Below are 13,675 nucleotides of genomic sequence, written 5' to 3' on the forward strand. Positions count from 1 at the left end.
ACCTACTAAAGGATAGGAGTAAGGTAGGAAAAGAAGGGTCCCAATTTAAGTTATACCATAGATTTTGTAGATAGGTTATATGACATAGAACATTAAAAAGTATGCATTGTGCCTAATTACCTATTAAAATATTTCAAGTTTACAATGCCTTAAACGCAAAAGATTCCTAAACTGTGGGGTGAATTTATAATTAAATGGGACACTGCTGTAATAGTTATTTTCAAGCCTCCTTTCATTAGAGTACATGTCAGCTGAGAGAGCAAAGCCTTATTTCACAAGGCAAAGATTTTTCTTCTTAGAAGGTCTCATATACAGCATTTCTCTCCACGAAGTCTAACAAGGCATTCAAAATAAGTTCAATTTTTTTTTCTTCCTCAGAAATATCTTTAAAGCCCCCCACCCTCACCCCAGTCTTGGATTACATAAAAGAATAGTTACTTTTCCACCGTCTTTGATATTTCCCTTCCTGGGAGAGTCATCTGATGTGAGAAATATCTTTTGAAAATAAATGGTACAACTTCAAGTGCACTCAGATCCATTTCTTGCTGGACATTCCATCATATCTCAGTTTTGATTTGAAAAAGCTGTTTGACTTCAAAATTTAGTTTTAGGTATCTCGCTATGAAGCTTGATCTCATTGAGAAGTATCTTGGGAAGCAGCAATGTAAATGTTTTGTCCACCCATAACACAGAATATTCAAACCAAAGGGGAAAGGAGTCACAGAGGGTGACTACGTTATTCAGGGAGAAGGAGGTTATTCCAATTCAAGTTCAGAAACCAAGTTCACAGTTTGAATATAACATACTGCAAAGTTAACGTAACTGCACGAAAGAGTCACTTTTCATCTTTAACACAGCTGTCACCACATGTTTATATAGCTACAACGCCACTTTGTAATGTCAAAATATCAATACTTGCTACTATTATAAGAAGATAATTATTTTTGTGTTTGCCCTTTTTTCCTGATTGGTACTCAATGCATTGTGCTTTTATTTCTTTAATGGTCAGGATTTTCTATATTTTTAGATAATTTAGGCTTCTACATTGAAATACTTATTTTACTTGTGCTTGAAACTAAGGTGGGGTGTGGCAACAGACAAACTCCCAAGGTCTTACTACAAATCTCACTGAAATCCTCCCACTCCAATCATTCTGTGCCTCAGGAATACACGTTTAACTACGTACCTGCATGCAAACAATTACAAAACCCAGAGTTCCTTTTGCGAATATTTGTACAAAAATTCTTGTGATATTTGAGAGCAGACATCAGGCAAAGGGCCACGTGAGATAAAGGAAAAAATATTTCAGTCACGAGTTCATGTACAGAAAGAGCAGAAGATACCTAATGGTCCATTTTCTCATTGATTCTCTTACTCGACAACCATTAGTATTTCTTTAAGCAGAGACACATGGAATAACTGTGGAACAGTCAGTCTCCAAGAAGGAAACCCAGTGACTTCCACAAAGCAGGCCCTCGGTAAAAGTTTGTGGGTCTGGAAGGCTGGGCCGGCTTTATTGCCCTGGGACCTGTACAGGCCCAAGGTCCCCCACCCAGAAGGATCCTGCACTTGGTTTAATGCTCTGACATTGCTATCTTGAATTCTTAATAATTTGTGAACAAGGTGTCCCACATTTTAATTTTGCACCACGCCCCAGAAATTATGTAGCCAGTCCTAGGTGAAGGTGACAATGCGTGTTGACAGTAAGAACAATAAATCAAAAGAAAGGCAAAGAGTTTACAGCAACGTCTGGAAACCAATGCCTTCACATTAGGTACTTTTAAATTTTTATTTTGAATGTTGCTGTTTCCATGAGTGATAGTTCCTCAGGAACCAAAGCAATGAAAGTAGAGGTCACTCATTCTCAGATGAGTTTACTGTCATATGTATATGGCATTTAATCAATTGTCAGTTGCTTAAAAAGCATCCAATTGAGAATAGGCAAACATTAGTTGAATCAGGGGGGAAAAAAAGAGATTTTTTTTTGGCTGAGTGAAGTAAAATGCAGTTTCTGTTCTCTTGCCAGCAATATATCCACAAGTGGAGTGGAATAAATATATAAATTTACCAGCAGAAATCAAAACTCAGGAAAGGAACTGGGGAAAGAGGTTTCCAACATTAAGATTTGGGGGAAAGAAAACATTATGTTTTATAGGTATTTACACGATGGATTTTGTAATAAGAAAACCATTTTTATAAGTTATATATCACTAATAACTTTTAATAAAAGCTACTCATGATATGAAAATGAGAACAAAATCCTAACAAGGAGGAAATTTTCCAATATTATAAAAAAAATACTTTCTAAAGAAGATTTTCTGACCTAAAAATACAAATGCTTAAGCTGGGTTGCAGGGTAAAAAAAAGTTTAACCTTGGGCCTTCATATAATAAATCATGCATTCTGTTTACAAGATGTATCAGTTTCAAAAATGATTGGAAGCAGTAATACTAGAAATGCTTTGTGAAAGTCACAGTAGCTCAAATATACGCAAACATATCCATTTATACATGTATTTAACATAAATACATCTGAATTGCAATTCCTCTTTGAATTCACTGCTTCTAATACACCCTGAAACAAGAGCCCACCATATGCAATGTTAAGCAAAATGTCAATATTCAAGTAACAAGACAACAAGCAGATTTGTGGCATGAAATATGTAAATATTATTAACAGAAAGTGCCATATTATATCTCATGTTTGGATGGTTTCCGATCACCTATCTTTTCTGCCGCCTCAGTGTCTCAGCTAAGACCATCGTCAACAGGTACCGTCCGCATGTGCTGTGCTGAGGCAAAGCTCCTGAGCAGACGGCCGTGATGCCTAAGGAAACTTCACATGCCCACCTGCTTCTGATTTGCTTCAAACTTATCGGTACAATTTATTTTTACCATATTCTTGCCTACCTCTTATTTCCACTATCTTCATTTCTGATAGTAAGCATCACTCAAGTACAACTGCCATTTAAAGGATAACATCAAAAATATCAAAAGGATCAGTAATCAGCAATCACTTCAAAGCAGCTATGCTTGAAATTTCTCCCAGAAGTTAAATGAAAAAGTTAATGATAAAAATTCAAGTTTAGAAAAAAAAGGAAAAAAATGACCGAATCCAATCCTGAAAAGCACTTGCTAAACAGGCATTTATTTTCAGTCTTTCAAAAAAAGTCTTTCGTTTTTTAATAGACAAAAAAAATTAGCTATAATCCATGTGTGTGTGTGTGAGAGAGTTAATTGAAAAATGGAATAATTTTTGGACTCGCAGTCTTCCAAGGAATACCCAAAAATAATTTCTAAGTTCAATTGATTTTAATAAAACATTAGTTCTTGCATATCCCAAAAGAAGGAGACAATTATATTAAGTCTTTTTAAATGAAGGAAGAAAATGGCATTGTTTCCTGGGCCATTTGTTTATTCTGATTTATCAAGGACTCAAGATAAAAAAGCAGATATGCTGATTAATCAAGTCTTATCGATCAGTAGCATACATCAATATTTCACACAAATGTCTGCAGAACAATTCTCCCAATCAGAAATTTATAAATCAAACTCCTGGTAATTAAATTTATTAGCTCTGTAACAATAAATGTGGTACTTTATAAAAGTAGTCTGTGAAATCTGTACTCAAGAATATACCGACAAAGGCAAAGCAGCAAACGTTCCTGTTAAACCAAGGGTCTTAGAACAAACTAGAAAGTACAAAACATAAAAGCCTGCAATTGTTTCCAATACACCTAGCAATTCTGCTGATTTGGGGCCATTAAAACTGATTACTTAATTAGGCAATCATTCGAGGCATCCAAACACTCACAGACAAAAACAGGGCATCATTAGCACAGCCGTCCTCACCTTGAGATGAAGATGCTCAAAAATGTCGCAGACAAACTTTCGGGATCTGCTCCATGCATAAACTAACTAAAACATTAAATTCTAAAAGGTGACAACCCGAAGCTCAGGAAAAAAATAATCGACCTATAATGATATTACTCATTTGTCTTTTCAGGTGCCTAATATTTTAAACTGTCTTAGAAACGTCAAGTTCTATCACAGATTGTCTCTCTACAGACTTGGAAGTACTCCTTTCCTCCCCTCTGGTCATACTCGTGTATTATCTAAAAGTAATTAATGAAATTTCTGCTCTCTTGTATGTCTATCAGAAGTACCTGCCTATGGAAAGGTTTTCAAAGTTCCTGCCTAACATGAATAAAAACAACAGAAAAGATTTTCTATTTATGGGAAAAAAAACCCTGTACTGGAAACTCAGCCTCAGCAGTCTTTAACACAACTAAGAAAAAACTCTATGTTTTCACTCTGAAGATATCAGAGACAATTTTAAGCATCTCACTGATTCGGTACAGTCAGGAGAAAGAAAAATATTCTGTTTTCAAAAAAAGATGGTTCCTGAAATAATTCTAAAGAGATCCTATAAACCGTCGTTTTAGAAGAGAAAAGCAAGTCAACTCACACAAACAGCTTCCAAACAGAAGTCTTACTCTCTTCCAGGAAAACAACAATGAGACTTTATTACCCTGCTATGATTCTTTCATTTCAGACATGATTAATTAGCAAGTATTACACTTCTCAAAACTCCCACCACACTCTTTGTGGTCTATCAGCCCAGTTGCTGATAGACTCATATGAAATAGCAAGTAGCCACCAGCAGTACAAGGCAAGTATCCAAAAACTCTATTTCAGAGAAGGAACACTTCTCTCATATCTTTGCCTCCCAAAATGAAGCAGACTGCTTTTAACTGCTTTCACAAAAAAAAAAAAAATTTAACTTGATCATTTCCTTAACAATACCTTTTAAAATATGAATAGTGTTCAAGAATACATGGTATATTTAATCTATTACCTGCCTATATTTTTAAGCTGAAATTCCCAAACACTTGTGAGTCCATGTAGTTTATATTGATAACCATCCACATGCACAATTAATAAACAATAGAGATGATGGGAGCACGTAGGTTTTGGGAAACGATTTTTATAGAAAAAAAATATTTCCCAAATAAAAGCTAATATGTCACACATATAATGAAGATGGGAAACAGAAATAAAAGACTACAAAGAGAGGACGAAGGGAAGAGGGCAACTCTAAAACTGAAGTGAATGAAAACTCTGGTTCTCTGCATTTTCCTCCAAAACACTCTTTCAGAATAATTTCCCCTTTAAAACAATCTATTTGCAAAATGCCCACGTGAAATAAGAAGCCAGGCATAACTGAATGTATGATTAATATATATTTTAACCACCAACAATTTATAAAGGCTGGGGTTTCCCCTTCAACCTTTCAACTGTTATGTCCAAAAAACTTCCCACATAGTACAATAGTAATAAATAGATCTTGTTGGTTCCAGGAAACATTTTTTTTTAATCTTTTCTGGTCAAAATATCCTTGCTTTTTTTCTGCTGTATTAAATTTAGGATCAAAAACATCAAAGCAGCTTCCACCTCGGACCTAACTTTTAGAGGATCAATGTGACAAGGCAGTCCCTGATAGATGTTTCTCTTGATAAACGACTTGTTCAAAAGAGACATTGTAGCTTTCATTTCCTGACCACAACACACTTTTAATTTGCAACAGCAGAGCTGCCAGAGTGTGAGCACTTGCCCACTTTCCAGCCTTTTAGGTTTGTGGCTCTGGTTCCTTTAGGCCACACATTTGAGACAAACAAAATCTAAAAATAATCAGAGTAATAGAATTATAAAACAGGAGCCACTAATGCCACTTTATACATATAGACAAGTGTCTACTTTATAGATATATATATATATAAACTTTTCCTCTCCAGAATTCTAGCGTGTTGATCACAAGACTCCTGAGTGAACATCATTTGCACAACGGGCATTTAGACACTCAGGGAAATAAATTATGTGACTATTATTTAATAGTAAGCAGAGGCTGGGGAGGGCAAATTTACACATTTAAATCTGCTGTTAAATGTCATGAATTATATGACTGCCTACCCCAACGTGTTTTTTTACATATCATTGCAATGATTATTATTGCTACTACCCAGAAATCACATTTAAGTATCAATACGGTGAACAGTCAAACCATCCAATTTCTGCTCTCAGCACATTGTCCAAGCTCCGATTTAAAATTTATAAATGTAATATCCTCCTCATCACAGGCAGCAGCCCAATCTGCTCTGAATATATATTACAGCTTTAACATCACAGAGGGAAATCGCCCATCTGGCAATCCCATTCGCTCCAACAGCTCCGGGGGAAAAAAAGCTGTGCTCTCTCCTCCTTAAAACATTTCTCAGGGCAAATTATGTGCATCTAAAATAAACAGTCTTCTTATTGATCGCTTCAAAGTCAACAAGTTCCAAATGCAAAATTCAATCAAATCCTTCCTATCGTGTGAGAGCGGTGTGTGTTTAGCTCAATAGTCACCAGAGTCCAACCAGAAGTGTGTGTCGCGCAACGGCTCTTGTAGTCAGTCCCTTCCTTGCATTCACATTTGTGTTATGAGAAAGCAGCGACCACAGCCACATTACAGACCCCTGGCAGCTTTGCCCCACTGCTATTTCTTTCTTTCATATGCTCCCTTTCCTTCTCCCCCTCTTTTCAGTGTGAATGCAGGGTGGTGGGATAAATGTAACAACAACAACAAAAAACAATTTAAAGTGGACATATCTTTTGGTTATGCAAAATACTTTTAACATCTTTTTGTTGTTGTGGTTGTTCCCTCTTAGTCTTAATTGAATATCACAAAGTGTACACACGGCATGGTCACAAGAGCTATTGAAAACCCCCTCTCACTCCATTTATCTGACCTTTTTTTTTTTTTTTGTAAAGAAAGAGGAAAGAGCGATTTCAAACAAAGTCAATTTCAGTGCCTGATTATTTAATTCTGTCACAGGTTAAAAGTAAAAAGCGCTGACAGGCAGACAAGTGAATGGTAAGAGGGAAAAAAAAAAAACTACCACTGTTCCTTAAAAGGTATTAAGGATTTTAAGCACTCAAAAATATGTTTTATTTTTATGTAAAAGATATTCCTTCACTCACTCACCCAAAAAAACCACACTTGGGAGAACTGACTACTCCACAAAGTGCAATCATCGAGAAAGTAGATAGTTAAACTGCATTAACAGATTGAGAAAAAGAAAATTTCATCCAGTTCTGTGTGTGTACACATATATATATACTTTCATTAGTAAGCAGTCTTTCCCCACACTCCCGCTCTCTCCCCTCTCCACCCAGCCCCCTCCCCCAAAAAAACCCACGCTGAGTTTAACTAATTTACATACCATTTGACTTCAGCGGTTATATAGTGCATTACTAGTAACATGCAACTTTGGGATTACAGCTAAAACCGATAAAAGTGGACTCCAGAAATCTATTAATCAAAACTGCAATACATAAACAAGTGATAGCAAAAGCAAACAAGCATTTTGACAGATTAAAATATACATATATATATTTTTAAAGGAATTCTATATCATGAGCATCTGCTTCCCAAGCAGAGTCTTCAATGGTTTTATCATGCTATTTAATTTGTCTTTCCTATTTAGATGCAAAGGAAGTAAATTCCAAAACTGACATACCATAAACACTGGTGCTACTGATCATTTCTTGCTGGCAGCACAAAAAGCTGAATTGGATTTCTCACAAGCAGGAATTCCAAAGGTTGCTTTTCATTAAAGCCACTTTTCCTCTCAGCTATCAAATGTCACTGCCTTGAAACGTGGGCCCTTTCGTCAGGTATTCATTTAACCTACATGCATATAATTAAGGGGGAAAGCAACATCAACAAAAAGGGGATCTCAGATCACAGGAGAAGAAAGAAAGGAAAAAAAGCACATGACCAGGAATGCAAGTCCATGTCAATTTCACTCACTCCCATTGAAACTAACAAGAGCTCCGGGGAGGACGGTAATAGGATCAGTGGATTGTATATACCATTAAATTATACATCTTTCTCTCCCGTTCCTTGCCAACAATACGCCCACCACGCTGTACCCCCTCCAAGATGATGTGCTTACATTTTTCTGCAACCGATCTTCTGACATTTTCACGTTCCCCCAGCCACGAGATTGTAATTTAACCTCAACTTTTTGTGTGTGCAAGATTCTTATTTACACTTCTTATTTACTTAGAAGTTAGTTCCCGAAGAAAGTCTAGCCCCACCCTATGGCTCCGCTTTCTTATTTTTTATTTTTGAAGTAAAAAGATAGTAATAAGTAAGCTCAATATAGTGGAAAACGAGATTCTTGCAATCGCGAACTCTTAATCCCATACTATTGTTACAATGATTAAGCAGCAAAAATATGCATTCTAATGTTTCAGGGCTACTTCGTACAGAGAAATTAGACAGCAGGTTGGCGTACAGAATAGAAACGAGTGCAAATTAAATTTAATGTTAACGGCACAACTCGAAGATCTCTTTTATCACCGCTCTTGGATTTATTTATATTCTTTAAAAATAAAACAAACAAAAACAAAAACAAATTTAAACAGATGGTAGAAAACTACGAAGCTCCTCTTACCTGAACGCGCGGAGCGAAAACCCGATAGGTTAGCGTAGCATCGATCCGATGTGTTTGCTGATGAATGGAAGCTAGGGTTAAGTGAAGGTGCCTATGATTTGAAATCATTCCAAGTTTTTGAAGGGAAGACGGACTGCAGCCTCTGCCATGTTGGAATTTCAAACCCAAAACAGCTGCTTGGAAGGAGCCAGCATGCCAGAGGCTGAGCGCAGGCGCAGAGCGCCGCCGAGCCAAATTCAAATCACTTTCACACTAAGAGCCAAAGATCAGTTTTCAAAGGAGAGAGGGAGAAAGAGACGGAGGCTGCCGTGAGGGAGAGAAGACGGGAGGCAGTGGCGAGAGGCGGGCAGTGGAGAGAGACGGGCAGCGGGAGGACCGGGAGGGAGAGGGAGAGGCGCACGGAGCCCGCGGAGCTGGAGGGGGAGAAAGAGAGGCGGGAGGCGAGCGAGCTAGAGACGCGCCAGAGATTCATGGGCAGGGAGGGCTCAATGGCCGCGCCGCGCTGGCCGGCCGGCCGCTCGGGTCATGTTACACGGCCGGGGCCGCGGCGGCCGCCCAGCCTCGCTGACGCGCTCACGCGGCCCAGAGGGGGCCCCGAGGTCATGATTACGCGCGCGGGGACCCAGAGCTCTCCCTGCCCGCGCTCCCAGGCGGCCCAGCCTGGGGAAAGGGGAGCAGTGCCTTGGGGGAATAGGGCCTTTCTTTCCCACGCGTGACCGGCCGGCCCTTGCGCTCCCAGCCAGCCCTGGAGGGCCCGGGACAGGGCTGCGCGGCTCTCCGCCCGCGGGCCCCTCCCTGCCCGCTCCGGCCCTCTCGACAGCTGCGGCCCGGCCGCCCTTCCCCACCCCCCACGACGCCGCGCACAGGACAATATCTGGCCCTGAGAGCCGAGACCTCTCCTCTAGGCCCCCAGCCCCAGCGAGAAAATGACTTGATCTGCCAAGAAGAGGCAACTTCGGGGGGTAAAATCCGAATCAACCCAGTTCCCCTCCCCCGCCTCCCTGTGAATAAATAAAATCCTAAGTATCTAGGTGTGCGGTCCCATCTCGCTCTCCCTGGTTCCCCTCCCTACCTCCCCCAGGCGGCTCGGGCAGGGGAAAGCAGCGCCTGGGGGCCCCCAGTGCGGGCTGCTGGTGCGCAGGCATAGACGTTAGGCTTCTGCTTTCCCAGCCCCCTTCTATGGAGCAATCTGGGGACCCAGGAGTGGAAAGAGAGTAGGGGCTTTGTGGTGCTGGGAGCTGAGGAAGAATGAAATGTGCAGTTGAGTGTGTTGCTCGCATCCCAGGGAGCAATGCAGTGCGGATTGTCTGTTGCTGAGATAGCCTTTTGTTCGGAACATAAGGTTTAAGAAACACACACACGTTTTCTGGGGTCTCTTGTTAGATGTAAATGTGCTGCATCCAGACGCTTACTATGCAGTGTAAGCTCAGTTGGTTTACTAATCACCCCGCCCCACCCCCAAACAACCAGGATCATTTGAATGGGAACCTCATTCAGACTTCTAGGCTGCGAGGATTGCCTTCAACCTATTTCATTCTAGACTAGCCAACCATCCAACTGAGATAATAAAGCAAACAATAACATTTGATCATGATGTCTACGAGATAATGTGCCCGGCAAAGTTCTTCAGGAATTGTAATGAGAAAGAGAGTGAGTGGGGTAATAATTTCTCTTCGTTTTCATTAAGTATTACTTTAATAAATAAATGGTAAGTTTATACTTTGGCCTGGTGGACATCCAGTCCTCTGTATTTCAACTAGGCTAAGAATGAAAGAGGCAAATTCTGTATTCGACCAGGAGCCCATCAAGTTGAAAATGTTACCTTTGAAGGTTGGAACTGAAAATATACTTGTTCAGGACTGACCCTCCTCGTAACGGTGTTCATGTTTTCCCTCTGCTTCTCTGCTATAGATTTAACAGACTAAATTGCAGCTCTCCAGATGATGAAATGCAGCTTTTAAAAAATACCAAATACATACTTTGAAATTAATTCTCCTTTTGTGATTTTCTTCTCTTTGAACAGATAGCCATTGAATGAATGTGGTTAGCTAACACAGAAAGAAAAATTATTTTAGTGAAATCTAGGCAGATGACAGAATTTAAAAGACAAAAAAAAAGTGATTAAAAAAGTGATTACCAAATATTTCGAAGGAATGAGATTTCTATTTGGAATGGGTTTGACCTTTCTGTGCATTTTTTAAAACCAGGCTTCAAAATAAAACAGAAGAACTTTATTCTGATGTAACAGAGAACACTGAAGCCCCTTTAGTTATATTTTACAAGATAGCTTTGAAAATGATATTATGAAAAGTTGCCCATTGGATTTCACCACAAAGAAATAAGTGTAGGAAAATATCTATGGGTCACTGTTGGATTGAGTGCAGATGAATTAAAAAACAACAACTGTGAAGAATTTATAATTTCAGTTATTGCCCATTTGAAGAATGATGAGAAGTCCTCTGGACACACAGCAGATACTCTGTGCAATTCAAGCAAAACTGCTCCATCCTTGTTCGTTAAAAACAAGTTCAAAACTCATCAACCTTTAAAACTAAATTCCTACTATTGAACTTGCAATTCCTCATGTAAACCAAAATACTTAATAAAATATCTGTAATGGAATCCCCATTGAGTAAAAAATGTATTTTGATGATCAAGTTAAAGCAATTCATCCTCAATTTCTAAAACAAAATAAGCCCTACTTTTAAAAGAGGGCAGGAAAAAGTGTGATTAGCAGGAGTTTATTAATAGATAAGTACTAATATGTATTTTTTTCAATTCCCCTATATATTCATTTGAAAGACAGATCATAAAACTCATGGCTCAACATGCAAATGAATATAATTAACTTTGGAATCAAAGAAAGGGAAACTATTCAAAAGAGCACTGTATTTACAGAGTTTCAAAATTGTCCAAAATTACATATGCTCCTGGGGAAAAAAGTCTTACGTAACAGAATATACATTATGGGATTTGCGTGGATGACTAATAAGATCCATAGTGGAGTTTGTCTTCCGACTACTTTTAGGGGTTTTTTTTTTTTCTTAAGTATGGGTAAAGCTTGCTTTTCTCTAATTACTTTTTTGCAAAGAAAGGTAGAACTTTGTTTTCAAAAAGATTCACTCTGCAAAATTAGCATAATGTTTACAGTTTTTTCATTTTAATAAAACTATCTTTAAAGATGTGGTATGATTAAGTAGCATTTTAACAGTCACCATATTCTATCTACATTTATTTCCAAAACTTTAATTCAAAAGATATGTTTCTGGTTGTAACTGATACCTATCTGTATAATATATTTTATGAAATTTTTCTTGTGATGACATGAGAATAAGAAATTGAGTGTTTAAAGAAAGTTGATTGGCTAGTTAAGGAAACAGTCAATTCAGTGAAAAACTGGACTAATTTTTTTCCCACTGAATTAATCACATTGCTTATTTCATTTTTTCTTTCAAGTCTGCTTTCTTTTTTAATGTAGGGAGGATGAATATATATGAATTTTTAATACAACATGTATTCTGACTTGGGCTTTTTAAGAAAACGAAAAATAAACGTAACTATTCTTTTTTCCTTCTGAAAGAGCGGGTGTGTGTGTATGTGTGTGTTCCTCTCAAGCTAATTCGGAGGGAAAGAAGTCTTTTACTTTTTCCTGTTCTGATTCTCAATACACATATAAGCAACAGGAACCACAGTGAAGGGTAAGGAAATAAACGAGGTATTGAATGTGATTTTGCAGATGACCAAATGCTTTTCTGCACTGGACTAGGGATAATTTGACCCAAGTTAGACCCAGAAATGGGCTTTACCTATGTGATAGGGGAAGAAAAGGAAAGCAAAAGATGAGAGTAGACAGAGTATAGAAAAGGTAAGGGAGAAATAGACTCATAGATATGGAGAACAAACTGGCGGTCGCCAGAAGGGAGGGAGGGAGAGGGATGGACAAAATAGGTGAAGGGGATTAAGAGGTACAAACTTCCAGTCATAAAATAAATAAATCATGGCGATGTAATATATAGCGTAGGGAATATAGTCAATAATACTGTAATAATTTTATACGTGATGGATGGTAACTAGACTTATTGAGGATGATCATTTCGTAATGTATATAAATGCCGAATCACTATATTGCACACCTGAAACTAATAATATTGTATGTCAATTATACTTCAAAGGAAAAGATGAGGGAGATGAGTGTAACAAGATGCTTTAAAGAGAAAAATAAGTTTGGGGGCTATAATGTTTGGTTTTCCGTGAAATGCTAAACACAATTTAATTTTTAATACTGCTTTTTAGTTTCAAACTCAAGTATTAACTATTTCAATAAAACATTAAACCAGTAATATCTTCTTCCAAACTACTGTGTTTCAAAAAACATTCCAGGATTTAGTAACTATTTATTACACCTACACTGTTTTTTCATACTGCTCACAAAATCTAAAGCAGGTCTTACAATTATGCAAATTACTGGCACAATAATTTTTTTTAAGGTTTCCATAAAATTGCAGTTTATTTTAAGGATCTTCATTGGCACGTCAATTCAACTAAGACTACTGAGAAGTCCCTATGTCCCCTTCCCCCCTAAAGAAACTAGTGAAGATCTTGACCTCATTTTAGTAAAATTACTCAATTTGTTAGAATTAGACTTGAATACAGGTACTGTCAAATGATATTAGAGTGGTCCATATATCTCCTCCGTGGTCTAACCCTACAGTGGAGAGACAACTGGAAAATCCTGTAAGATGTTCGCTTGAGATGGTTTCTTGGCTATTCGAAAGCGTTTTTTCCTAATAACCTGACGACTGTGTTTTTTCATTAACTCTTTAAATGGTGATAGTGTTCATATATTTGCCGGAACCTTTGCCTGATTTTGCATGATTCTCAATTTCATTTAGAAAGTACACACTCAACACTTGCTGTGGTTAAAAGTATTGCACTAAAAATTCCAAAGGATTTAAAGAAAACTGACATTAACATTTTATGGATGAGGCCAGATAAACATAGTTCAAAGTGAATGCTATGAGTGACTCATAAAGGAGTTCTGTCCAGAAGAAGATATGGGTTCTTTCATGAAGGAGAGGGCAGTTTTCTTGGCCTTTGTAGTCTCCGTCTTTACGCTCCAATACAACAAACTGCTTGTAGTTTGCATACACCGTGTTGTTTGTCCCCTCTGTGCCT

At 38.1% G+C, this 13,675-nt stretch overlaps 1 protein-coding gene across 3 annotated transcripts in view; it reads right to left on the reverse strand.

Moving 5' to 3' along the window:
• FIGN (fidgetin, microtubule severing factor) overlaps nt 1-9,229 on the reverse strand; it is a 126,919-nt gene extending 117,690 nt beyond the window's left edge. For 2 of the 3 annotated variants that reach the window (XM_046659606.1, XM_046659607.1), the window contains exons 1-2: nt 8,501-9,229; nt 7,559-7,728 (exon numbers count right to left, since the gene is read on the reverse strand). Coding sequence is in view for 1 of the 3 variants with exons in the window: in XM_046659609.1 (XP_046515565.1) it covers nt 7,559-7,583 (25 nt within the window). In the remaining 2 variants the exon portion in view is untranslated. The remainder of the gene's footprint in view (nt 1-7,558; nt 7,729-8,500) is intronic. The other variant, XM_046659609.1, reaches the window with a different exon arrangement.
• Nucleotides 9,230-13,675: the final 4,446 nt, after the last annotated feature.

This window comes from Equus quagga, chromosome 4, assembly GCF_021613505.1.
Source record: "Equus quagga isolate Etosha38 chromosome 4, UCLA_HA_Equagga_1.0, whole genome shotgun sequence".
Taxonomy (NCBI): domain Eukaryota; kingdom Metazoa; phylum Chordata; class Mammalia; order Perissodactyla; family Equidae; genus Equus; species Equus quagga.